The sequence below is a fragment of the Melospiza georgiana genome, chromosome 6, assembly GCF_028018845.1.
Source record: "Melospiza georgiana isolate bMelGeo1 chromosome 6, bMelGeo1.pri, whole genome shotgun sequence".
NCBI classification, from domain to species: Eukaryota; Metazoa; Chordata; class Aves; order Passeriformes; family Passerellidae; genus Melospiza; species Melospiza georgiana.
In genome coordinates this window covers 2,164,138-2,191,562 of record NC_080435.1, presented here as the reverse complement: position 1 = coordinate 2,191,562, position 27,425 = coordinate 2,164,138, and the positions used below count along the sequence as shown (strand labels likewise).

The 27,425-nt window shown below is 41.7% G+C and overlaps 2 protein-coding genes across 4 annotated transcripts in view; both read right to left on the bottom strand.

Annotated features, from left to right (window-relative positions):
* PLEKHD1 (pleckstrin homology and coiled-coil domain containing D1) overlaps window positions 1-6,881 on the bottom strand; it is a 30,486-nt gene extending 23,605 nt beyond the window's left edge. The window contains exons 1-3 of one of the 3 annotated variants that reach the window (XM_058025908.1): window positions 6,515-6,881; window positions 1,483-5,215; window positions 995-1,350 (exon numbers count right to left, since the gene is read on the bottom strand). In XM_058025908.1, coding sequence (XP_057881891.1) covers window positions 995-1,143 — 149 coding nt within the window. In that variant the 5' untranslated portion in view covers window positions 1,144-1,350; window positions 1,483-5,215; window positions 6,515-6,881. Of the gene's footprint in view, window positions 1-994; window positions 5,367-6,514 lie in introns of those variants that run through there. The other 2 variants (XM_058025910.1, XM_058025909.1) reach the window with 2 other exon arrangements.
* Window positions 6,882-8,449: 1,568 nt separating this feature from the next.
* SLC39A9 (solute carrier family 39 member 9) lies at window positions 8,450-27,133 on the bottom strand. Its single transcript, XM_058026858.1, has 7 exons — window positions 26,847-27,133; window positions 24,522-24,630; window positions 21,205-21,396; window positions 17,792-17,860; window positions 16,550-16,635; window positions 14,548-14,682; window positions 8,450-12,838 (listed from the first exon to the last, which is right to left on the bottom strand). Exons 1-7 carry the CDS (start codon window positions 26,940-26,942, stop codon window positions 12,608-12,610), a joined length of 918 nt encoding a protein of 305 aa, XP_057882841.1. The 5' UTR covers window positions 26,943-27,133; the 3' UTR covers window positions 8,450-12,607.
* Between the last annotated feature and the right edge of the window lie 292 nt (window positions 27,134-27,425).

Genomic DNA, 27,425 nt, shown 5'->3' with positions numbered 1-27,425 from the left:
TATTTGGGAGCTGAGTAGGGAGCATCAGCATAAATTCTTTTCTGGGTGAAAATAGGCTGTTCTTGGCATGGGAGGGAATAAAACACACACACGGGTCAAAAACTGCTACAAACACAAAATGCTTCCCAAGTAATGTTTTTTTTTCAGGCTATGCCATCTTCGCAGACTGGGCAGCACTATGGTTACTACAGAAAGCAAAGCTGGGAAAGCTGGCTTTAGAAATGGATTGTTTGTATCTACACTGCAGACTGCAGCAAAGGTACTTACCCACGAAAGGTAAGTGCCAGAGATTTGCATAAAGAAACTACAGCAACTCTAAACTTAAAACCAACCCACCACTTCAGTATTCTAGAACATACTTCTGTCCTTGGTTAAAGGTTATAGCAAATGCTTTCCAGCTCCAAACTTTCTGGCTGCTGACAGACAACACACAGCAGCTTGTAACCCCCTAACACCAGATGGGAGAGAACTCAGAGCCACCTTCTCCCCAGGGAAGAGTCTGCATGTGCTGTTCCCAGCACGCAGTCGCTGTCAGGCAGCACAGCAGCACTGGAGCTGTGCACAGACCCCTGCAGACCACACACACTCACTGCAGACCCCCACGCAGTCAGCTCAGCCCTGCCATCTCACACCCGCAGGACTCAAGGAGCTTTGAGTGCCAAAACAAAAAAGTCAAGCAGTTTAGGGGCAAAATACATGAACAGGCTCTTCCCCTTTCATGAAACTACCACAATTATTCACAGGAGGCAGCTAGTCTCTATTACCACCCTGAAGTGCACATAGCACAGGGTCTGGACAGATAAAGAAGAGAGCACAATGGGGTGCCACGTGTGTGAAGCAGACTCAGAGCAGCAGGGAAGCTATGCCCCAAGTTTTACCCTGAGCCTCTGCCTGGCTGGCTGCACTTGAAGAGTCAAGCACTCAGTCTCTAAACTTACCCCAGACCCTTAGGCTTTGTGTTTTACCCGAGCATCCCTCAGCAACTGTGGCTTACCTCCTGGACCATTTGGCTGACTGCCTCCCAAAGGGTCTCTTCCAGAGCACACCGTACAGCTGCACTTTGGTGCTGATGTCCAGAGCATCCGAGTCTGCCTGTTCCATGGACGGAGAAGGGGAGACAGAACTGGATTTTGAAGCAAACATTATAGATGGATCTGGTTCTAACTCACCCCCTCTGCGTGGCAGCTCAGGGAATCCGATTAAATGCAATCAACCAGCAGGATGTAACCAGCCCAGCAGACAGAGAGACTGGGCTTTGGTTTGAATCAATAACTTGACTGCTCAGCACTCAGTCAGTAATTCTCTCCCTGATGCACAGATGATGAGAGTTTTCTCATTGCGTATTACTTCCTGATGCATTGCAAACAGCACACATCCCAGCCCAAGGGAAAAAGAAGAGTGAAGAGAGTGAGACATCAGAAACACAGAGAGGCAGAAAGAGCTCAGAAAGAAAGCTCTCAGCAATAACATAAGCCAAAATACCTCTGCACCAGAGCCAGCTTGGAAGGTTATTTCACTCGACATTGCAGCACTCCATGCAGAAATTAGGGCAAGACGGATGTTTTACTGACAGGCATCTCTGACACATATTCCCAAAATCTTGCACTTGGAGACAGGTTCTTCTCATTTGTCCTGAGGAAAATTGGGGCAGAGTGAGTGGGAGCCAGCAAGTTCAATCAGACTCCCTCTGTCATTGGGGAGGGTGAGGGGGCCTTGCTGTGCCAGCCTGGCACTGCCCACCTGGGGAGAGTTCACATGGCTGCTGGGTTTGGACTGGGCAGTGTCCACACTGCACGCCTTGCTCTGCCTTAAAGGGCCACTGCTGATCAAAGTTAGAGCATACAATTCTGCCTGCCTTCATGCTTTGCTGCATCTTGGAGAAGTGGCAAGAACAGCCTCTGCCCTGCCTCTCAGGTACCAGCTCCTTTTTGGCCCCAACACAGACACATAGGAATACGTCACACAGCTCAGGTCCGTGCTCATCTCCTGCTTAGGGAACCTGATTAAAAAGGTTGCTGTGGGAGTACTGTGTCCTTGTCTCTCCCTTGAAACTCCTTCTCCCTCTACAGATACACAGTTCTCCAAAAGAACCTGTCTTTTTCAATGCCCACAGGAAATTAGTTTATCCTCATATTGTTCTTTACTGCATCCTGCCTCCCCTCCAGGATTAGAATTCAGGGAACAATCCCAGCTGCTAAACCATCTGTGGTTTTGGGATATCCCATAACAAATGCAGACATGTACATGCTGTATGGCATGTATGCCATATATGCTGAGGTATCAGCTCCTGATTTAACCTGTGCCATCCCATGTGAATAGATTCTGATGCTGTAACTGCTGGATGCCAGTCCTTCCCAATGCAGTTGTTCAGAAGAAACACAGTGCAGACACATGGTCCTTCCCCAGCCCCAACCAGAAACCTGGGATGTGCTGTAGGCCAGGTCACACCACAGGACATGGGCTCACTTAGCTCTGTACAGTCAGAGGCACTTGCAGAGCATCTTAAAGACAGGAGATGCAGACAGCCTGCCTCAGGCTCACAGGCTGCATTCACTATCAGAGAAATTAGAGATGCAGGTCCCTGATAAAAGTCATAGTTGATCAATAGATGAGAGAGCCAGCAAATACCATGATTTGTTACTTCCTCTCACCCTGGCTTTGACCAACGTTGTGGTCCCAGACAGGACATTCCCAGAGCAGCAGGACATGTCCCATTTCAGAGTGACATTAAGGCAGAGAGTGGAGAAGAGAGCAGCAGATACTGCCTCCATCTCACCTGAGCACTAACTCTTGAATACAATACTGCATTGCAGAACAGAAGCATTAATGCCATAGATGCCCTTCTGTGCACAGCACCAAGAAGGAAATATTACTCATAACCAGGAGAAGAAAAATTTTCCCTCAAATTATGTTGCACAAAGGGTAAAAATGATTCTGGGCCCTACAGCCTCACTTAACTGTATAAATGTCTATTGAAAAGCCACAGAGCTCCCGTGTAATGATCCAGTGCTCCTGCCATTGTATTGCACCAACAATGCAAAGATCTGACAGCAACGACCTGCCACGAGACAGATTTTCACCCTTTACTTATTTTTCATTCTTTCTTATTTTTACCTCACACAGACCAAGAGAGTAAAGAGGTTTCTAGCTCTGAACATCAAAAAGTGAATTTTATTTTTCCTCTGGAGGCCTCTAAGACAAGCAAGGCACTGAGTAGTTAAAGCAAGTTCTTTAAAGTCAACAGGCCAGGGGAGGGAAAGAGCAACTTGCTTTTGTCAAGTGACAGGCCAGCAACGCTAGGGCAATAGATTCCAGCAAGGTGAATTTTGCAACTGCGGGTGTCTGGACACAGTAATTTGTAGTAATAGTGGCTCTTTTAACATTTCCCTTATGTATGTACTAATCTAATGAAGGGGAAACATCTGTACATCCTTGAGAGACAGCACTGGACCTTCAATCAAAAAACCTTTCTTTGGAGCAACAGGCTGCACTGGTATGGCAATTATTTTACTAATATGTTGTCTTTATTTTTTCCTACACATCAAGCCAATAAAATTTTGCTAAAAATAAACATTTGAAGCAGACAGCAGTGCAAGCTATACAGAAATAACATTTCCTAACAGAATATTCTGAGTTGGAAGGGACCTACAAGCAGCATCAAGTCTAACTCAGCCCTGCACAAGGACTGCCCAAGAACTACCCCATGTGCCTTCATCACAGGCCACTCCAGCTCAAAGATGCTCCCTTTCAGTTTAAGGAGACACATACTAACTTCAGCTGCTGAGGAGGCTTGGATTTTTTTTTAAGTGAAAAGTTACATTTTCATGGTCTGGGCAACCTGACAATACTGTGTTATGCAGAAAGAACAAACTGCTTCTTGGGCTTGGGCCAGTAAGTTGAGATGGATCAGAGCCACTGCAGAGTTGGAGAGATTCAGATCTTACATTCCAGTAAGGCAGATTCCCTTTGCTTTTACAGCTTCTGATAGGCTCCATAGCCATTTTTAACCCTGAGAAACAGTAGCAATCATGGGAGCTATTAGCAGGTATCCAACCAATGTGGAGAAGTAAAGTGCAGCTCCAGTTTCATTTATGATACATCATTCTTGCAAAGACAAAATGTCACATGTACTCCCCAAAGGGATGCTTCCTAGGTGCACAGCTGTGTGCAGAGGCTATTTTAAGTAGAAAAGCAACTACCATCAATTCACCTCTAGTGAGATACACTAACACAGCATCTTTCGTTAGCATAATGATTAAATTTTCAGTGTCAGACGGAAAGCTGGAGCTGTTCTGCAGAACTCAAAGAAACTCAAAGAAAAGTTACTCAGCAAGTGGTATTAAAGTCAAGTGCCTCTGTAGATTTGCAACCCCATCAGACATCACCCTTAGAGATGTATAACCCCATTTATCATCCCTTGGTAAGAACTACATGGTCTCAGTGACCTGTTCCAGCCAAAGCCCTTCACTAGTCCCAGCCCCTCAAACACACTCAGATCCATGCTGGATGGCTCAGGATAAATAATAATCATAATAAATCCAACTATTTGCTGTGGATATAGAGACACTTTGAGAGATTTGGAGGAAGAGAGAAAATAAGATACCAGTTTACCGAAGCAAAGGGATTTGATAGCAAGCAGCCAGCCCCATAGCTTGGCTTTTGGGAGGTAGCTTTCTCAGGAACTGACACCAATGACTATTTCACTAATCAATGATTATTTCTCTCAGCATGAAGAGAATATAAATTTATTTTTTTTAATCCTACTAAGATATCTCTTCTGGAAGAAAACTCTTACTCTCATAAGCAAAGTTTTCTGCTAAAAAGCCATTTTTCAGAATACATCAGAGTGGTCAGCTATCTTTGAAGGCTTCCTCCAGAAGACAGACCACAGGCTTCCTGCAAGGCACCAGTTTTGCCCCCATCAAGCCTAAATACTACAAAATGATCACATGGCTGACAAACAGAAATTGCTTGGAGCTTCAGTAGTTAAATAGGCTGCTTATCTGACTGAGGTTGTCCTGTGCAGGGTCAGGAGTTAGACTTTGATGACCATTGTGGGTATCTTCCAACTCGGAATATTCTCTGAAACTAAGCATGTAACTTGATTTCCCTCAGCCACTGTTCCTCCTGTGTGACACTGGTAGTAAATCCAGAACATCACAAGAATACATATAGCAGGGCAGTAGTTCGGGTACCATGGACAGCCAAAAAAGTCCTGCAAAAGAGAAGGATTTGTTAGCATTTCCTTGGCAGAATAATGAAAGAGGGGAAATGTAATACCTCTGCATATTAAGGCATGCAAACAACCAGAGAACCACCAGCACATTTCAGATCTGACAAAACAATCCAGCAAGGAGCACATGAGATCCAGGGCTGCCCATTCTGGAGAAACACACTCTTTAGCTGTTTCAACACCAGTTAGTATATCTGAATTCTCCAAGTTTCTAAAAACAGGTTAGCTGCTGGATTTCTATCCAAAAGGTGCTTTTTAACTGCAAAGGTATCAATATTGATTGCAATCCACCAATTTCTACCCTTTGATCAAAACAAGGAAATTCATAGGCTTAACTTTTAAACAATAAATACACATCCACGAAAACGAAACTGGCCAACCCCCGTTTTTATTTGATCTTAAGTTTGTAAAATGCCTCACACATGCACAGAGACCACAATTGCTCTTGCATACTCATTCTGGGCTTCCTTTACACCTACCATTGCTGTGATCACTGAAGGCAAGGCCTTAAAAAGTAGACACTACAATTAGGACTTCATTCAGGAGTGGAAACTGCAGGGCCCGCACCACCAGTGCTCTTCACACCCTTCCCCTATACAATACCCCTCAGCTCTAGTTCCAGCAGCCACCACTTCAAGTTTCTCCTTCCTGGTCCTGCTCATCCAGCCAGTCCCAGCAAGGTCAGGGCCGTGCTGCAAACACACACAGGGCAGGCACAAGACACCTCTTGCCTCCTCCCTATCCACATTCTCAAGTGGTTATCTAAGTACAGAGGCACAAAGATCTACTGCTGCCATCTATCATAGCAGCAGACCATGACAGCTGTATCACAAACCGTGCAACAATGAGGAGACCAAGCCGCCAAATGAAAGATAAAATGTCTGGCAAGGAAGGGCATTGAAGACTTTGCTCTCTACAACATACAGGAGGCTAAGAGGGCCATCTCCTTTTATTCTCCTGTGAGCCATGCTGCCACACAGCTTTTGCAGAGGAGGCTTTTTTCATAATGCTGAAGTTTAGATTGTAGGGATAAACATGGAAAAGCTCCCAGATGGATGCCTAGTCATCCACTTGTACTCAGTCACCTTCACGTGAAGTGTCCGCACAGAGGAGATACCAGGGGTACAAAGTTTTGTTCAAGATCAGTCACCTCTCAGTTTCTCCGTCAAAAAGAGACAATAGAACATGGGAAATCCATTGCAGTCTTACAACTCGACTCATCCTACTGACAGCATCGCCCTCTGAGGGCACTTGAGTACGAGGTGCAACAGTAAGACTCACCTGAAGTGCCAGTAAGGCTTGTAAGCAGGGCTGTCAGCAGGCCTCTTCAACCCTGTGTGACCAGGGGCATCTCAATGAAAGTGTTCCTTCAGACAGCAGGAGCCCATCAACCTCCACAGACTCCAACATAACTATAATCATAGATCATAAGTTAACTACCACTTCAGATACTGGCTGAGCACACTGATGCACAATAAGCATTTTTCCCCTAATAATGTCATTCTGCTTTTAGAGTTTCCAAATACTATGTGGCTTTGGTGTCAGTCAGCATGATACAGCTTAATTTTTATTAGGTCTACAAGTTTTTCTGAACGAGGCATTTTTCTTTAACCCCCATCCACAATAACAGTTTGTTAATCTCTCAACATCACAGACAAGGGGGACAAGTGCTGTGATAAGGAGGGTGGAATGTTGTGCAATTCTGCCTGCAGGGATACTTGGATAAGGCTTGCACATATCAGTAGAAGAATGGCTTAATTTGTCAGCTGGAACAATAGATGACAGCTCATCATCTTAGTGTTGTGCTCATCCCTAATGAGTTGCTCATAAAAATGCTGACGTACATTTTTATTTCCTTAACAAATGAAGGAACACTATACAGCAATCATCAGGAAGCCTGCAACACCACAGCTCCTAAATTTAAGTTTGTAACAAATTCACCCAAACCACTTCCTCACATCTCCAAAAGGCTTTACCACAGGCTACAGTGATTAAATCTCCAGTTACAGAGGTGACATGTTTACTAAATACACTAAAAGAATGCTAATATACTGCATAATGCTTTACCATTAAAACTGAATTTTACTTGCCAAAAAACAAGAGTCTGCTTGGAAAAAATACTGGCTTTCCCTTCTTACTGCTTTACATTTGCTTGTACCAGCTTTAACAGCACCTCTGTCATTTGCTTCAGTCCTCCTGACTTTACATTAATCATATTCTCTTGTGCTTAAGCCAGTATAAAGAGATTACACTTTCTTCAAGACAAAAGTCCTATGAACTACTAGAAAAATCAAACAGAAGCAACAAGCTGAGAGGATTGCTTATTGCTGGAATGAAAGAGCTAAAACACTGTGTGACAGGATCTTAGATAAGTCTGTAGACAGCAAGCACAGCGGAAAAACATAAATCCATTTTTTAAATGAATTGCTTATGAATCATCTCCATCAAGTGCTGTCTCTTAAATAGATGCATGAAGTCTGTAAATGCATACATCACTTATCCTGTAACAGCACCATTCCCCTTTCTCTTTTCTGAAAATGCAGGTCTAAACCCCAGTCCTGCTCAGAGGGCAGCTGGAAAGTATGGAGAATACCTATACACCATGTCAACTCAGCAGCTTTAAGAGAAATCTCATCAATGTATACAAATACTTGAGAGAAGGGTGCAAAGGGGATGGAGCCAGACAGTGTCAGATTTTTTGTTTGGGACTGACAAGAGACTGAGAGCACAGGATGGAAAAAAGAGGATTTCCTTTAGTTCCAAAGGGTCCTCAAACCTTTTTACAGTGGTCTAGAGCAACCTTAAGCCCATCATCTTCTTGTTACCCTCCAAAGAGGTCTCAGCCTTGTAAGCTCCAGAGATTTTCCTGGGGGTGCAGAAGATAGCATCAGGGCAATGCCAGCTCCTAAACACTCTGTGAGAGACAGGAGTTGCCAAATGCCCTGCTCAAGCAGAGCTGTCAATTCATCTCTGCATTAATACCTCTGAACACATTCAGAGCCATATAAGATCCACCTGCTACACTGCCTCCCAGCGTGCAGTTTCACATTCCAGGTTTGCAAGAGGTGCTCAGACACCATGAAGAAGAGCAGTAAACACACTCCCACAAAAATAAAACACTGTCTGCAGCGCTTGCATCCATTTAAGACTGTATTTCTTTCTATTAGAGCTGTCAGAAAACCCCATGCAGTAAATGACAAGCCAACTCCAAAGCACTGCACCTAGTAAAAATTTAATATAATAAAACAAATTGAAAACGGCAATATTATTTTAACCATTCACAATTAAAGTGGAAAAATTATAAGGCAGCCATTCATGGAATGATTTTGTGTACAAATGGTTTGGAAAAAAGACATTAAAATTACAGTTCCAGACATGGAGAAACATGTAAGGTAAACAGCAATGACCACACAATGTTTTTCCCTGGAAAACCAAGGCTGCTAAGAGATAGAACAGTATAGAAAAAAAATTTAAAAGAGGTTTGATGTGAACAGGAATCTGAAATTTGTGGTAAAGAATCCGATATTCATCATAAACTTTCCCACCATACTGCAATCACTCCTCCTCCTTCCACCCTCAATAGAATACAAGTACAATTTCCTTCTCTTTTCCCAAGGGCCAGCACAGAACAGGAAGGGAGCAGCAGGAGCATTTATTCCACAACATCTCTCTTTTCTGCAATCAGCTGATACCACATGGACACACCTGCTACTGTCAAAAGCTCCTTGAAGGCTCTGAACTAGTTCCTGAATAAACACAGTGGTTTTCCTGGGCCTCTTGGGTAAGATTAGCTTTTATATAATCCACCTGGAAATAGTTCTTTGGAGCCAGCAGTGGGTTTCTGTATTTAACACCCAGCCACCTGACAAGCCAAAACAATCAAAAAATCCTGTCTTGGTGTGACAGCTCTGTCATCCTTACTTCATTTCATGTCAGCGCAGCTTCTGCCTCTGTCATTGAGTGCTGAAAAAGAAATATTTCCCTTCTTTATAAGAGGAGCAATAAAAGAACAGTAGGGGAAGTACCTGAAGACATGAGGATCAGCAGTAACAGCTTTAGTCCAATTCCTATTATCAATTAGGAAATCATTAACTGAAAAGAAACAGGTGATGAGAAGATTATGGATTTCCTAGAGGGACTTACAGAAGGAAAGTGGGACATGGCTGGCACTTGGTTTAAGCATTTACCTGCTAAACCTACTGCCACCTACCTCACAGAAGAAAAAACAGGCAGAGAGGCTATTACAAAGAGAGTAAGAGGAATTTGTTTGCACCAAGGTCTCAAGAGGAGTATAAAATGATACCAGATGGCCCTGACTACACGCAATGCTTGTATTTACTGCGACAGATGGGGAGATAGGTAGAAAGAAAGGGCTATAATAAAATGGACCATTTAATTTAACTCATTAAAGTACTCTGCGTCAAGAAAATAATCCTCCATTTGGTACTAAAAATTTGGAAAGGTCTGATAATATAAAATTTAAATTTTCCCTATCAACATAATCAAAAGCTTCTTTAGTCGCTGCAGTTTCAAATACAAATTGAAAAGAATAATTCAGTGATAACAGGCAGCCAAAACAACATGCTGTTGCTAATTCTAAATGGGTAGAGAAAAAATAAAAGTCACTAAAGTCTTCTGTCACTTAACCAAATGCCAAAATGTACGTTTTTAGAATTTTTGTGCCGAATTTGAGTTGCCAATGTTTCCATTCAAGTTCCTTCACCTGCTGCTGTAACTTGGCCCCTATACTTCATGAATCATTAAACTGAGTACTACTATTTCTGATTGCTGCCCCAGTAACTGGAAACATGATGTGAGGACAGGAAAATGGAAAGATGACAAGACCTCTCAGCAGTGACACCTGTGATTAATATGCCAGATGTTGTTTTCACTGCCAGAGCAGTGAAAATCTGGCTGCCACACCCTCACCAATACACACTGATCCATGTGAAAAGGTCCTATCCATGCTGCAGCCAGGAACAAATGGCATGGAACAGGAAGCCTCTGTCAACCACTGCTGTTGTTATACACAAAGTGAGATTAAAAGGGAATTTGGGCAGGGTGTCATCTCCCAGGGTGGGGATGCAAGTGTCAGGAAGAGGTCAAAGAATAATAACCTACTGCTTCATGAAATGCAAGCACCTAATGTTGCACTAAGCTATCTCCTGCTCTTGCAAACCCTACAGCTTTTGGAAATGGTTACATGGAAATTTAAACACAAATAAAAATAGTGAGATATTAAGGAAGAAGGTAATTAGGAGGGAATCAGGAAGAACAGAACTCTGGAGTAAACATCCCTGTGTATTATTTGCGTGTGTTAGGAATCCGTCCTGCTGAACTTTTTATACCAGTAACTTACCAGTTGCATTACATATGTTGTAAAAATCCCAAACCCAAAACAGACCAAAAAAAAAAAAAAAAATCGAAAAACACACAGAAGAGGATCCCATCCACATAACTAATTTGGCAGTGGCTTTTCAGAACACAATATTGAAGGTCTAATATTAAAAAAAAAAAAAAGTTTGTTTAGGTCTGAAGCACTAATTCTATCTGAAAATACTGTCTTATGGGAAAATATGACTTCTAATAATTTTGCATTGTTCTTACACAGTAAAACACACAAATGAACAAGCACTCCTGGGAATCAATACTAGGCTCAATCCTGGGATTCATCAGTATTGTTACAGAGCCAACAGACAAAGCCATCACTAGCCCAAGAGACAGGCCATACCCATTACTCTCTGAACTAACAGACAAACAGGACAATAACAAAAATGTAAAGAAATTATGAGGCACAATGGGCTCTGCAGTTTAAGTAATAAATGGCATGACAGTCACAGTCATTCATATGGAAACAAGAAGCACTTCAGTTAAGAAGATATTTCTTCAAGATTCTTTTTTAAAAAAACAACAAAAAGAAAAATAGATTTGGCAATGTTATCTTCAAAAAGTGCAGACAAAGTATAGCTTATAAGGGGGCCAGCATTAAAAAGTTTTCCCCTAAAGAAAGAATTTTATGCTGATTCTGTGCATGTCAAACATTCCTGACTTTCCAATGCACATTACAGTATAACATGTTTTACATAAGGGAAATAGTGTCTGGTAAGACAAATCTGTGCCTTGAAAACAGAGGGGTCTTTTCCCACTCCTCTCTAGTGAGAGACATCAGCAATTGGCAGAAAGTCCTCCAGTAGATTCACAAAAACTAACGCTTATCAGTAAAAGGCAAATGAACAATTCCCAAAGGAAAAGCTAAATTTCTAACAGGTCCACTGGGAACCCACCAGACTGGTTTTTGGTGGGTTTGAGTTTTTGTTGTCCAGAACTCCTTTAGAAACACTTTGTACTCTATCTGCAGCATAAATACTTAACTAAACATCTTGTTCTGTTAGCCATAATACCTTTATTTAGTGAAAAACCCACACAGCCCCCCACGGATTTCAGCAGTTCAGGTTTTTGAAAATAAGCTAGTAAAGTTCCCTGGTCCCTCAACAGCTGTCTCCATCAGATTTCTACTCCTCAGAGCCCAGAACAGCTCTATCTCAAAGGGCACTATGGGTATCTCTCTCAACAGAAGCATTAGGGTATCCCAGTAGCCAAAACATAATTCCTACTGACTTGAATGACTTGGCAGAAGGCTATCTCCCAAGAAACTGTCCTTTGTAGAATTTATTAACAATTGAATAACAATCAAAACACAATTCTCCTTGCTTCTATCCTTTGTCTTAAACAATGGAATACACTGCAAAACTCATTTGCCATTTCTTAACCAGCTGATTTCTTCCTCTCATCCTACACATTGTCTACATAATTTCTTTCCTATCAAGTGACACCTCTGTGACAGCAGCAGTGTTATACAGAGTTCCCTGTGCAGCCCATTTCTGCAGTACAATTAGTGACAAGCATCACAAGGGCCAGTAGCATTGCCAGGACAATGTAGAACCGATGGGGGAGAGCCCCCTTCTTCATTAGCCAGACTTCAACCTCCCACAACGCAGCCATCCTTGGGTTTTGCTCTCAGCTGTGAAAGCTGAACTGCAGGATACTTTGGTGATTGCAATTTTGTGAGGAGTTGCTATATTCTTCCCTGCTCACCTTTCTTAAACTTCAAGTTCCATCTTCCCTGAGAATAGGGCCAGAAGTAACAATTAAAATAGCAAATGTCTTCAGAAAAGAAAGTTACAGAGAATTTGTGTCCGGCTGCCAAAGTACATTTTGCTACACTAAAAACTTTCCCAGTATTCCTCATTTTGCAATCAAGATTCCCTCTGAACTCCATAAAGTGGATGGGATGAATGATGGGTAAAAGAATGATAAAGGGAGCAGCAGACATTTACTGCTCATGTCTTATTGAGAACATTGAAATTTGAGCGTTTAGTGATGGTGTCCAATGGACAAAACTAGAGGAATTAGGCACCCTAATACTAGGGCTGCCACCTCCAGACGACTGAGTCCTTTTCCTCCAGTTGATTCAGGTTTGTGGCTATGAGCAATTCCTCCTACTTCTGGGAGAACATGAACTGTGGCAACATAAAGGAAAGTCCCAGCAGAAAACAGCATAGCAACTCCAGTGGCATTGACTTCTGAAAGGGCTTCTTTGCTGCTCTGAAACACAAAGAGCAAAAAAAGGGAGAATAAGCAGAAGTTCTTCAATCAGTAATAAAAATTTTTAAAATCTCCCAGCATCCAGGAACAGCAGGATTTCTATCAAGTCTCTTCTCACAATGACAATGGTTTAGTGTGATTTTTTTGTGTCTTGCACCTTACATGTAGTGACTGGCACCCTGAAGTTGTGAGGGAGCAGAAAGACACCCCTCCTGCTAGTTACTTCTCTTTGGACTTACGAAAGAAAAAACCCTTTTGAAAGTACCCTCAGAAAAGGAAAGAAGTCAGAGTCTACTGAAGCATCTTGTTGATCAGCTCACAGCCAGTGTACCAAACAGGTTTTGAAAAAAAATAAAACTCATATTGCAAAGCCACAAATTTTAGGGAGGACGCTCAAGGTTGACTTTTTTCCTCCCTTTTTCTGAACAAGGGGTTCAAATAAGACGTCAACCTTTAAATATCTTCTCCACTGCTCTTCAGAATGAAATCCCACAACATCACTCATGAAATATTTCATTTGTATGTAGATACCCAAAACATTTCCAGCATTTCCATGCAAACTTCATGAAGAAATGCATCTTCTGCATCAAAACTGAGCACTTCTTCACCTTCATAATAGATTAAGATATGCCACACATCAGTAAATGCAATGAAATGCAAACCCATGCATATCAGATTCAAATGCTTCTTCAATGCTTTCCAACTCAGGTGTAATCTTAGTTCTTGTGTTTACTCTCAGGTCATTTTTCCAAAGAGAAAGATACATCATCTGGAACTACAAAACCATTGTGACAGCCCTGATGCCTTATCAATTCTCTGTTCTTTCTGAAGGGCAAAATGTAAACCCCACCCTTGATGAGGACACTTCAAAACAGTGCTCAAAGAGAATTCTCTTTTCTATTTACAGTCCCAACCTTTTTTTCTGCTGTCTTTTATACTATAACGCCAAATATAAATCCTATCCAGCAAGTAAAGGATTAGCCCAGATGATTTATTTAATCTTTCCTCTCGTGCCTTGAGTTTCATGAGACCACGCTATATCCTTTACAACATGGCCACCACAACATGTCACCAGCAGGACACACCACAGCTGAGAAATACAGGAGCATCCCAGGACATGCTGTGAGAAGCAGAAACATTTAATTTGGACAGAGATGATAAACTCATGTGCAGTGTCCCATTTCACAGACCATTTGCTGTACAGACCCAAGACACAGCGATGCTTTATGGAGTAAGGCAAAAAGACTGTTCTAGCTGAGGACTCAGCTTCTGACACAGACTTTGAAAATAGAGGACCACTTCTGGGATGGTGGGGGACGCTAGAGGAGATTTTTTCCTACCTACATATTCAAAGAAGAATGCATGCAACAATGCTGAAAATTACTTATTTAAATAGGCATCACATAAAACCTGCTATTTGAATAAAGTGTCCTCAGTGGGGAGCAGCAAAAAGGATAAAAACCAGAAATCAGATTTTTTAAAAAAAACTATACCAAAGGAGTTATGTCATTGATTCTGATGTGAAATGCATAGATTATTATTTGTTTTGTGCATTCATACTGCTACCTTTACATCAGCTTTTCTTAAATCTTATTCTGCTGAATATCTCAAGCAGTTTGGAATTGTGTAATATGAAACTCATGTCACAGTCCTTTCCCCAGACTTCACCATTAAGGTAGATTTTGGGCAGAACAAAACCATGGACCTACCTTGCTTAGTCCTAAGTATGTCACCATTGACATAACAGGTGCTGCTAAGGCAAAGACCAGCAAGTGTTTTCTGATCCGATTCCGTTCTAGCCCAGCGTGCATCAGGAAGGAAACCAGGCCAAAGGCAGCTGGTGCCTGCAAAACACAACACTCACTGCTAGTACAACACCTCCCAAAGCCCCTGTAAAATGAGAAAAGGTTGCAATACAACTTACTACATTGAAATGGACTGAACTGGAAGACATTCAGGGCGGGCGCTCCATACTGCAGCTAACCCAAACTAGGAGCATTCTGCAGACTGCCCCACCTTAATAACCAAACCTAATGGAAACTCATGTTCTGGCTATCAGAAAACATGTACTTGTGTAGTCATTACAAATACTAAAATATTCATTCTGACTGTAGTAATTGCTATCATTCCTAAGACTCCATCAATTTGGGTAATTTCCTTTTTCATCCTGTTACTATCACACATCCTTAGATATACAGTTTTTTCATCTGCAGTAGGAAAATTCTACAATTAACATGGGGAAGGAAACAATTGCCCAAAGACAAGTAAGAGTCAACCTGCACGTTAACAAAGACTTGAGTTCTTTTGATTAGTTCATTCCTGTTCTCATCAGGAAGCAAACAAACACTTCCTTCTCCCTCTGCTGGCATCCAGTTTCTTATCCAAAAGGCAAAGATGTCCCACTACTCACAGAATTTACTACACTTTTGCTTGTATAAAAACAATAGCAATCCACCCTGGCATTTCCGAGGTAAGACATAAAACTAAAATACCTTAAGCATTTTTACACAGAGAATCGGTTTTTTTTAACATAGAAGGAAATCATGAGTGAAAAAAAGATGAGAAAGATAAAAGAATCAGACAGGATCAAAAGAATAGAAAAAAGACACCAGAGAAGAAGTAAGTTTCTTTTCTACCACCAAATATTCACAGGAGAAATTTTCCTCCTCTAAAATTTCCACAAGTCATTTAAGAACACTAAGAATAACAGAAGCAAGTTCCACCTGGCAATAGCCATTAAGTTAAGCTCCAAGATGAGACAGTGACACTGCCATCCTCAAAGTTATGCAAACCACAATTACTTGTATGAACATTGAAGAAAAGACATAATAGATATGCATTTCCTAACATTTTGAATATGTAATTATGTATGATTTCTGATATGAATTTATGACTAACCACTGTCATTCATGCATGTGCTACCACAAGGCAAATTTCATCTGCACAGGTATGTTTAGAGCCTACAGAGCCAATAGGTTCACATTCACACAAGTATTCAGCAAAGATCTCTCCATCTTCAAGAGCCACTGTTTGCTTGTTACCATCAGCAAATATTTTTTTTTTGTTTTCCTACAAAAATGGTATATGAGTGATGTTGAAGCTATTACAACAGAGGTAAGAAGAAGTTAATTGCTGTAATTTAGTACTCTGATATTCAGTGGTTTCAAAAGACTAATCCTTCAAACAATAAAACCCTTCATAACAAATATTCTCCTCATTTCCTGATGAACATCACAGAACCAAGACTGAAACTGCTTTTCCTCCTAATGCACTAGCATCTCCTTCCGTGTCTCACCCTTTAGAATTTCTTGGAATATGTCTCTTAGAGCCATAATAACCTTGGGTTTTTTTGTTTGTTAAATAAACACTACCATACCAGCTTCAGAAGAAGTCAGTGTGAAGCTGACACATTTTTTCATGAGCTACTCTTCCCTCTCTACCTCTGGGAGACTTTTCCCAACCTCTGCTATCAAGGCAGGCAGTAGGCAGTCAGAATTGTCTCTCACTTGCACCCCACTCAGACTCAGCATCAATCATGTGCTCTTCTCTCATAGCTCATACCCTTGCTTTGTGGTCCTTGACACTGTACTAACCTCTCCATTTCAATGGCATTAAACATTTCTGTATTACATCAGTAATGAAACTGTAGATCTTTAGCAATTCTTGTGAGTGTTAACAGACTTTTGAAGATTTTTTTTGATGATGACTCACCTTGTGCAACATAATCGCAACAAACACTATCAACTGGACACTAGTCTGAGAAGTAGAAGCTGCTGCACCCAATGCAACACCATCAGCTGAAAAAAGGAGTGCACATTCTTAGATTATTCTTCTACATGAGCTTCCCCACCCCCTCAAAGGCTGAGAGTAGAAAACATGTTGATTTAAGAAGCTCTATTACTGAAAATTGCCATTAACAATAGCAGCCCAACAGAGGATTCACTTGCCTTTGTTTGTTAAGCCATAACATTACAGAACATCAGAAAAGCCTCAACAAGAGCTGTCTCATACTTCCCAAGACCACAAAACCCACAATGGGAATCTACTCCGTATTGACACATTCCTTCAAACTAGAACAAGTAACAAGTTTAGTTGTTTTAGTCTTCTATATTAGAAGAGATTTCCTCTCTAATTAAAAAAATCTGTTTTAGATACTAAGCATTGCAAGACTTTCAGTTATTACCCTTGAAATGATTTTTCAAATATAAATATTATTGTAAATATTTTTTATCACTTACAATAATTACACTGTCTAAATTAAATTAAAAATGCATATTATACTACTCGTTAATATATACACACTGTGTTTGGAGAAGTATCTTTTTGATTAACATCTTCTGACTTATCTAGACAACAACCTTCAGCAGGACATGAAGGAGCACCACATATATACTATACATATATAGTGAAAAATCACAATGTGATCATGGCTTGACTGTAACACACAACTAACAGTCAGTCCTTGCAAGTCAGCCCAAATGTGTTTCAGTCAAGTCTTTGTGCTCCACCTTATAATGTCCTTTTTTTCCCTACAAGATACTATTGTTTTAAATCAGTATTTTTTTTAAAAACCCATCAACCAACAAGCAAACCCAAAGGTGTTTCATGCAACTTATCAAATCTGTTAGCATGTATTGAAATTTAGCAGCTAAAGGAGTCAACAAAGGAATTGAAGAGGCAGAGAGTGAGCATCACACAACCTTTCATATGGAAAAAACAAAAGAGTAAAGTCAACAGTAAAAGAGAAAATTCTGTACCCAAATAAAACTCCATGAACCATCGGAGCTCCCAGTTAATTCTGGGAAAGATCCTTAGTTCTCCCTGCCTTTTTTTTCCTTTCTTTTATAAAAAGCCACCTCCAAAACCAAAACCCAAATGTCTCCATCCCACCTGAAGATGACCCACACAGCAATGCATATACTTGTCAAGGACTAATAACAGGTCCCACATTACCTGCAGCATGGACTACTAGTCCCAGTGTTGTGGTGATTTTGGAGTTGCCTGATCTTGCAGCTTCTGGATCTGAAACAGTCATGAGAACAGTTAAGAGAGAGATCAAATGAATAAACTATGCTAGAAAAAATATTGTAAGTATCACTGTACCTATCTCCCCCAGCTGCTTAGGCAGTTGTATTCAGGACTACCAGCTTCTGTATTTCTGCATTAGATTCACTGCAAAATAGTTTGACATTTAACACCTTGACATCACCTGAAGTTTGCCAACAAACAGGTGACAGTCTCATGGACAATTCTTTGCAATTTGCAGGATCTCTCTCATAGGCAGAGGCAGATGTTTTTCTTAAGCTCCTCAAATGAAATGTTAAAGGTCTCCCCCACCAAGAAAAAGAAAAGCTATTTATGGATCCCAAGAATTCAGAGCTGCTTCAAGAGTCAGGATGATATTTCTCCACACAGCTCAAGGTTTGTAGTTTCCTTCAGGTGGGTCAGTTTTTGTTGCAGTGATTATTCCCTGGCAGTTCCTAGTAAACAATAAAGACTACTTGTCACAGCCCCAGTTGCAAAGATTTCCCTTTGATGTTATATATCACAAAGGAGAAATGCAGCCAGAGCTGTTTGAGATCCACTGCTTTGACCAGAATTGCCTGACATTTGCAGGTTAGCTCATTACACAGCACAACAGGGCAACATCAATATCCACCACTACACAATCAGTGGTGAAACCATTACAAAGAATCACTGCAGGGTGGGTGAGCCCTACAAAGTGTAGAAACATCTTATTATTCAACTGTTTAATTTCAGACAGTTTGAGCAGCCATGTGTGAATTATCCCAGTGCTCTGTAAAACAGCTGTAAGCACACCTGCTGTAACTCTGCAGTGATGCCAAAACAGAAATTCCAGTCCTTTTCTTTCCTCCTGCCTTGCCCATTGCCCTCAAGCCTCTCTTCCTTCCCAGGCACCCATGTAGCTTCCAGTGAGTCAGACCTAAACTAATGCATCCTCTTTGGTCAGCTTTATCTTCTGAATGAAGGGGAAGCCATCTGAGTATTAATCCCACAAGCTGCACTTGCATGATGGCAATGGTGCACTCATGTCAAACAGGAGGAGATATTAATAAAAAACGTTTCCTTTACAATTGTTTTGGATTGATTTGATTTTTTTTTGATTACTAAACACAAAGAATCACATTTGACTTCATACCTTCCCTTCTGGCCTACTGAATTTTTCTAGTTTAGACAAAGTAATACCTAATCACTTGAAAGGTAAAAAACTACAAGACATTGATTGGTTCAAGAAAAAGTGTTTTTCTTCAGTTGCTTTAAAAAAATTACAAAAACACTGTTACATCTCCTGTGACAGGTAGAGGCTAGATAAAACTTCACTTATAATCCTATTTTGTAGTGTGTATCTCTAACACAGATCACAGCCTTGTCCTGGTACTTGCTATGATCAGAGACACAGAAAAGGGTTACAACCCATACAAACCAAGAATCTTTTAGGAAGTTGCTCACCTGCATCTCCCTGACATCCTCATTGCCTGTGTTTCTTTAGAATAGCTCTGAAAATCAGCTACTAATGGCTGTGGCTCCACTTACACTTCTTCAGGAGTACACAAGCCCCTGCACTGGCCTTTCATCTGTCCCACCACAGTATCCCCATAAAAACAGGCTGCACTGTGAACTGATGAAATCCAGCCAAAACATATCCCCCTGCCTTTGTATGTGTTTTACTTTTCCTTTAAGATCAATTTGTTATTTTTTCAGGGCCAGATTCCAGCATCAGAGGACGTTGTGAGGGAAAAAATGAGCAGCCAAAGACAATAAAATACCTTTTCAAATGACAGAACACCTTTGGTGCATTTCAAGCTACACTCTGAGCATAAAGTCACAGGCAGGAAACAAAGGCAACTGTAGGCTGACAAATCTTCACATAAAGCAAGAAGTATTTTGAAGTATGTGAGGCTTTAGACTTGTGTGGGAGGCCCAGCTATGCAGCTGAAATACCAGAGCTTACATCTAATCATTCCTGCCATCTTGCTTAAGATAACTTGCTGTTCTTTGCAAATTTTACCAATATACAAGACAATTAAGTAGGCAAAACAAACCAATATAAGACTAACTGAAGTTTTTTGAAAAGCCAAAGAAATCCCCTAAAACCAGACAGTAATTCAAGTGTCAAGTCCCCCTCCACCCCGGCACCACATGTGCTCATACATGTTATTAGGCAAGCTCTCAAATTATGGTGAATTTTGAGACCGATTTCCAGCATAAACATTTCACATGGACCTTGGTATATGGCTTATGTTTTTAAAGTACCTCTGAAACTCTGGACATGACTGGACTGTAGTAGATAGGGTCAGGCGCTCGGAAAATCTCGCGATGTCACGGAAAGCAGCAAGATTCCTCTCCCCCTAACGCCTAGTGATAAAAGATCACCCAAGAATGCAGTCCCCCCTAACATTAGTAACTTTCGACTCCTTACTAACCAATTACAGTAAAGTAAGACCCCCTGACGTAGAAAAAAACTTTCCCAGTATAAAACCCAACGAGATGAGACAATAAAAGTCTTAAACCGTCCACCATACTGGTGTCTGTGTGTGTTCTTGGCCCGAGTGACCCTAGAGAGTTTGAGTCACCGTGCCGTTTCCTCAGAACCAAGTCCCCTTGCCTCGCATCAAAAAGCAACACTGGACAAATTACACCCTGGTAGCACTAAAAGAAATAAATTTCAACGTGTTAATTAGGACTACTTAGCAAGTCTAATGTGGGATCTCAGCACCTCAGGACGGAGGTGCAGAGTGGCCGAGACCACCCTTGGGGGGCTCGGGAGTCCTGGAATGTTGCCAGAAGTGTCTGGTGGCTGGACTTTGATCCTACAAGGGAGACGACACCTGTATGAGGATGGGAGGATTTCACTGGGTGAATGGTGAAGGGATAAGTTAATTAGAGTGTAAAACACAGGGTTTAGGATTTCTGTACAGGGGGGTCTAAAGAAGTAAGATGGAGGAATTGGGGCATGTCCTGTCCTTCTTCTTCTTCTTCTTGGCCTCCATCTTCTGTGGTGATGTTGGCACTTTGGGATTGGTTATTACTAAAAGTGCACCGGTTAATAAGGGTGAAAGGTATTGGGGAAAAATGATAAATATTGTATACGTAACTTCGGGTATAAAGATAAGTGACTGCCCCGGGGGCTCTCAGTGTGCTCATGGCTGGCTGCTGTGCAGACCTCTGTCGGGCCAAGAGAAAATCTTTTAGATAAACAATTAATAAACACCGAGACCGAGAAAAGATCAGAAGTCTCTTCTCGTCCTTTGAAGCGCGGGCTGTCCAAGGCCATCCCTGAGCCTTTCCAGGCCACCTAAACAGCCAAGAATCCAACAGTCTAACTGAAGTGAGCCTTTCCTTACCATCTGCAGAGTGCACATGAGAGCTGCCTATCTGATCCACCAGGAGCATGAAGACAAAGCCGAGGACCAGGGACACCCCAATGTAGGCGTGCAGCCGGGAATGGTCGTGGCCGTGCTCGCGCGCCGCCGGGACGTTCGCTGCCTTCTCGGACTCCAGCACGTGCTGCATCTCGCTCGCTGCGTGGTGCTTCCCTGCCACAGCAAGCAAACACATCAGCACACCACCACCAAACACATCTAAACACCACACAGGCACTTTCCTCTTCTGCCAAAAGCCTTCCTCACACTCTCCTGGACAATACACAGAAGTCCTTGCTTATGCTCTTTTTCGGACAATGTTTTTAGCAAAGCCTGGTTGGTTTCTCCTCATACATCTTCAGCATGGAAAAGCAAAGAATGCATTAATATGTTATAAGCCAGGTTGCTATTTAAATACAAATTAATTCACAAAAATTGCTGTATAATTCCTGTTTTAACTGAAGTTGCCGGTTTTGTCAACAGTCAGAGATACCATCAGGCAGTTACTTCATTACCTTCATTTGAGTGAGAAAATAAAATAGGCTCCATCCACTAAAAGATTTAATACCATCTTTAAGAAGATTAACTGATGCTGAGATACAAAGAAGCTAGTATTGATGCACCCCATTGATACAGACTACAGCAATGGTTAAGTCAAGCACACTGACCTACAAATGTCAGCACCATCCCAGAAACCCAAAGTCCGAGCCCTGGGGATGAATGATGTGTGGTTTCCTTTCCCTACACCAGCTATTAAAGCTTGTCCATGGTTTTTTCATTTTTGGAAGGTCTTTTGGATGGCAACTACTCTTCACAAGCTTTAAAAACTTATAGCATGAACTTGACTTACTCTATCAAGTCACTGTCTTGCTGGAACATTCATACTTCCTCTTGGATGAGACAAGTGTATGTTGATCCCACTATACAAAATGCCACAATGCCATTGCTACAGTCAAAGCACATCAGAATAAGCTTGGTAGCAAAGATTTCACACAGATCTTTGCTAAACAATATTTATCAATAAAATTACTTTGGACCACACTAGATTTCTGCCATCTATAGTATGAAGCTGACTTTACTTCAGATCATTTCAAGCCATAAAACTGTATAACTCAGGACAATCTTTCTGACAGGGATTATACAGTTTCAGCAGTTAAAACAAAGGACTGAAGTCAGCAAAGGAATTTTATTTGCTAGTAGCACCCAAACCAAGTTTTCACTACACAGGTTTATAATCAAAGAATAATCCAAGTCATGATATGCTATTTTCTCTCAGCCTACAAGGTTGAAAATCAGAAGTTATTTATTCCACAGCCTGTTTACCCACAGGGAAATACAGAAGTAATAGTAAATTACTTCCATATCAATGGAAAACACTAAAATGCTTGCTATCAAGCAACCAATCAGAGTTAAGCTAGACCTGAAAGAGGGAAAACAAAGATTTCTCTTTTTGTTTTTCCACTTATATGAATATATCTCAAAGTTTCTCCTAGCTGCATCTTTCTAGGTTTAATTATGCAAATAGGTGAACTTGGAAAAAAAAACCCAGAAAGCTGTTCTCATAGTCTTAAGTTTAATTTTGAATATCCTACTTTACCAGGAAACATATTAGAAATAATTTTTGTAGTTAAATCTGTCATACCCATTAGTTCTGACCCTTTGCAATATAAAAAAAAAAAAATTCAGACAGACTGTTGTTAGACACAATACTGTGAGTTAGACATGGAGTCTGAAGCCATTCACAAACTCTTTTTTCCCTAGGTAAATACTGCTGCTATTACTACTGCAGTACTGTGAAGTGTCTTTTTGCCATAGACTAAACAAAGCCACAGCCCATGCAGCTCTAGACAGCAAGCTGTGAGTCAGACATGAACAGTATGCCCCATCTGGGGAAAAAGTGTTCAATCCCACCAATGGTCACAGCAATTGTACTCACTGCTGGCTGGGCCATTACAAGAGGAAATCGGTCAACTCAGAATTAAAATTGAATGGAGAGCAAACCCACTACAGCTCATTAGAGACATCTGACATCAGAGTGCACAAATTACAGTATAGTATAAAGGCATAATCAGAGCTTCTTTCACTTCTTGATAAAGGATGATTTTATATATTATCTCCTATTTATTCTAAATCTAAGCAGAACAACATAAATTTAGTGGAAGCTAAAACAGTATACATTACAGCATATTGCTAAAATGAAATTTAGAAGTTTAGAAACACAAAACCCAGTTTTAGTTTAGAAGTTTAGAAACCCACAAAACTACAGGAAAAGCAAAGGACTACAGGTGCCTCTCAATCCCAAATTAGCAACAGCAGCACACCAGATGTTTGCAAGGTTCCATACAGCATCAACTTTATGGGGCTTTCCCCTGCAATCAGGAAGCCATTGCCATTTACCTTCAAAGTTATGACTCTGAGTGTACTGGAAAAATCTCATACATGCAATGGTCATCTCATAGCACAAGTCTGCAAGCAAAACCAAAATTTAAAGTGCACTCCCAACAGAGGTGATGAGCCCTGGCTACTTGAAACAATGTCAGAATCTCAAATTGAGGTCTGCTAAGGCTTTTGGCTGTAAGACATGCTCCACACAAACATCCCTGCAAGACACAATCTCTGCTCACTTTGAGCTCTTCACTAGAGATGATGAGGTGGTTACAACAGTGACAGCAGACTAGAACTGGATGCTTGAACACAGAGATTTAGATCTGTAATGTGTATCACTACCCAAGAAGAAATGCCTCCTACTGTGTAAATTAGCCATAACCATATGGCCATATAACCATAATATATAACCATAATTTTCAGCTAAGTATATTAATTCCAAGATGCTTTTCAGCTTCAGAGGAAATTCTTACTAGGGCAGGGATTTGTAAAACACCTCCTGCAATTGCTTTAATGAGAAGCAGTCTAAACTACAAAGAGAAAGCAGCGAATACTCCACAATTTCATTCTCTGCCAAAGGCACCCTTACACCTCCTTTGAAGTTCCAGGGGAAGTTAAACTCTCCCCAGAATAAGAAACACTACACATGACCTGTCATAAAAGGCTGTTATTCCAGGAACAGTACAGTATCCAGAGCCAGAAATGATTGGATAACTCAGTAAGAGTCATCAATCTGCATGATCATACCCCTCAATGTGCCTATAGTGGTTTTGCATTTCTATGCCTGCTTTGTGTCATGCTGCTGTGAAGTTCTTCCATCAATCTCTTAAAAACTCCAAAAAGAAGCCTCAGTATATCATAACACACCACAGTCTAAGTTATCTTGAATGAGGCCATCTGGGTTTGATTCTTACCCTCCAAAATGTCTTCATAAAGTGCATGTACTCCTTCTGGCACAATGACAGCCAAGGCAGTTCCACACAGGAGCCCAGCACCCAGAACAGTCACCAACTTCAATCTCTCCTGCAATTAAGTACAAAACAAGTATCATCTTTAAGAATGAAAATACTTTCTTTACTCTCCCTTATTAACAGATGTTGGGGAAGGGGGTTACTTGTTACATAAATATTGAGAATTTGCAATTAAACTTTAACAACAATATATAAAATAATGTTTTTTAGTAAAGAATAATGATTTTATTCATATTTTTGGAATAATTTCTATAACAAAAATAAAAACCCCACATAGTTTTTTAGTACTTGCTACGGTTAGAGTTATCCTCCTAGTTGTATTCTAGTTTGGGACAAAAAGCTTAAATGCATCTTTCTCCCAAACTAATTACATTCTGTTTCACCAATAAACTCATCAATTCACTTCCTTCTGACTATGCTGCCAGGTTAAAGTCAAAGCCACGTACCAAAATGCAATTACACAAACATGTAATAGGACAGTCAGCAGAGGCCATGACTCAGTTTCTGTAAGAACCCCTACCATGTAACACGTAGCAACAAGGGGAGTTTAGATCCCCTAACAACTGCACAGCACACACTCAGTGGCACAACCACCATCACCTCCCATGTTCAATGAGAGGTCTGAGCACCACCAAAACACTAATGCTAACCACTGAGGGACAGAGAGCAGCATTTGAACAGCAGGAAAGCACTTGTTGCTCATCATTGTTGTGCCACCTGTTCTCCTTCATGCACTGCAGCCACGCAAACTGCTCAGGCTCACTGCAGGATGCTCTAGGAGATGCACACCCAGCCTCCTGAAAGCCAACCAAACGTGAGCATAAGGGAACAGCTGCAGCACTACTGGGGACAGCTCCAACAGCAAAATGCAAGAGATAATAACGAGTGTAAAGCTCCCACAAACATGCACTGTAAACTTGCACATGCAATAATTACACTTGGGAAATTGTCATACAGTGGCAATCTACACGAAAAGATAAATTTTCAACACCTGCTGTTCATAAAGTAATATTGCAAAAATATAGTAACACACAAGGAAAAACCATTATTTTTATCTGCAATACTGCAGTATTTTTGCATACACACATAAACACATTGAAAGTGTCAGAAGTAATACTGATTTATTACAGCTGCAAATATATAGTATAGCTTGCCTTCACTTGGGCACCTGGGAATTTTAAAGATCCATTAAAAGAACAAGTTATCATTTCAAGGCAAATCTCCATCTCCTTTTCAGTACAAAATAGCTAGGTGTAGGGAAGACAGAAATTTAATAAGAACAGCCCACATACACAGGCAAAAGGAATACATCTTTATACGAGAAATCAAACCATTTCTGCTAAATACATTTGCATGTTAAAAAAACAAGAACAACACAGTAAGCAGTGCTGGAACTCCATGCAGCCCTCTGACTTGATGGAGGACAAAGGCACATTTCTCCTCCAGCACCTTGCTTCCTAAAAGTGCTTGCTTTCCAAGAGAAATGGGAACCCCTTATCAGAGTGCTCTTACTACCACAACTAAACTCTCACTACACCATGCCTCTATAAAATAATCATCATTCAGAAAGAGCAAAACCCCTCGGGCATCAGAGGATATTAGGAAACCTACAGAGACTGTGACAACTGCCACCACCTCAACAACTATTTCCTAGAAGTACACTAAGAAGTTTAATCAGGAACTCCTGTACTGTTTGGGAACTTACCCAAACTACGAAACCCTCCCTCTCCTTTAACAGTACCTTATTATCCAAGATATTTTTCTGAAAGAATGCCTTGAGTTACACAGGGCAGCAACTTGAAGTTCTACAGTAATCAAAGAGCTAAGGTTTAGTTTTCAACAGTGCAAGCTGTGAGTAAAATTGTGAATCAAAGTTTTTCCAAGAATGTTCTTTGAATTGTTTTTTAAGAGCCTTAATTTGAGTAGCCCACAGGCACAAAAGAGGTAATCACTGACTTCAGCCATTTCTTACACAAGCTTCTAAGAATAGCCACGCTTACTCGTGTCCTTACACTACGCGCTGATACTTCGCTTCACCTGTAGCACACTCGACTGAAATCTGACGAGTTTAAATGACCACTGTGAAACAAGCATAATTTCACACAGCAGTTTGGAATGAAAATTAATACTGCACTCATAACTTTTAAAGGTAAAGCTTCATCCTTAACAGCGTTGCCATATTACAAGGGGACGGCGCCAAGTCCCACTGGGAGACCTCTCTGGTTCCTCCTTTAGCAACCAACGAGCAGTTTGGCGGAGTTGTCTTACCTCGGAAAAATTAACTGCCAAGGGTATAATTCCTGCCACATAGCAGGCGACCAGCATGGCCAGGGACAGCAGGCAGATGGAGGGGAAGTCATCCATTTCGCCGCTTTCTGTCCGCTCCCTTGAAGTGAAATCCAACAGCAACTTTTCCACCTCTCCGCAGCGCACGCCCTAACCCGTGCAGACACGGAGCTCCCAGGAGAGGCTTTCGGCCATGTCTCTGTCTCCCGGCGGCAGCGGCCGGCTCGGCCCCCAGCCAGGGGTGCGCGGCCAGGGGGCGGGAGCGGCTCGGCCCCGGGCAGGCGGGCCCGGCCCTCACCTGCGGCGGGGGAACTTTCGCCCGCACCGCGCTGCTCCCAGGGGAGGCGGGAGGGAGGGCTGGGGGACGGCGAGCACGCAGGCGGCTCCTCGCGGCGGGGCAGCGCCAGGCGGGGCCGAGGGCACCGTGCGTGCGGACCGGCGCTGCCAGCCGTACCCACGGCCGCTGCCCCGGCGGCCAAGTGGCACTCGGCGTTTCCCCTTCCGGGACGGGCCGTGCCCGCCCCGCCCCGCCCCGCCCCGCCCCGCGCGCTGCCCGACTCC

Coding starts and splice junctions, on each gene's coding strand:
- SLC39A9 (XM_058026858.1), bottom strand. CDS start 26,942: ATGGATGACTTCCCCTCCATCTGCCTGCTGTCCCTGGCCATGCTGGTC. Junction 24,631..26,846: donor TGGCAGTTAATTTTTCCGAG/GTAAGACAACTC, acceptor ACTTAATTGCAG/GAGAGATTGAAGTTGGTGAC. Junction 12,839..14,547: donor CATACTTAGGACTAAGCAAG/GTAGGTCCATGG, acceptor TTTGTGTTTCAG/AGCAGCAAAGAAGCCCTTTC.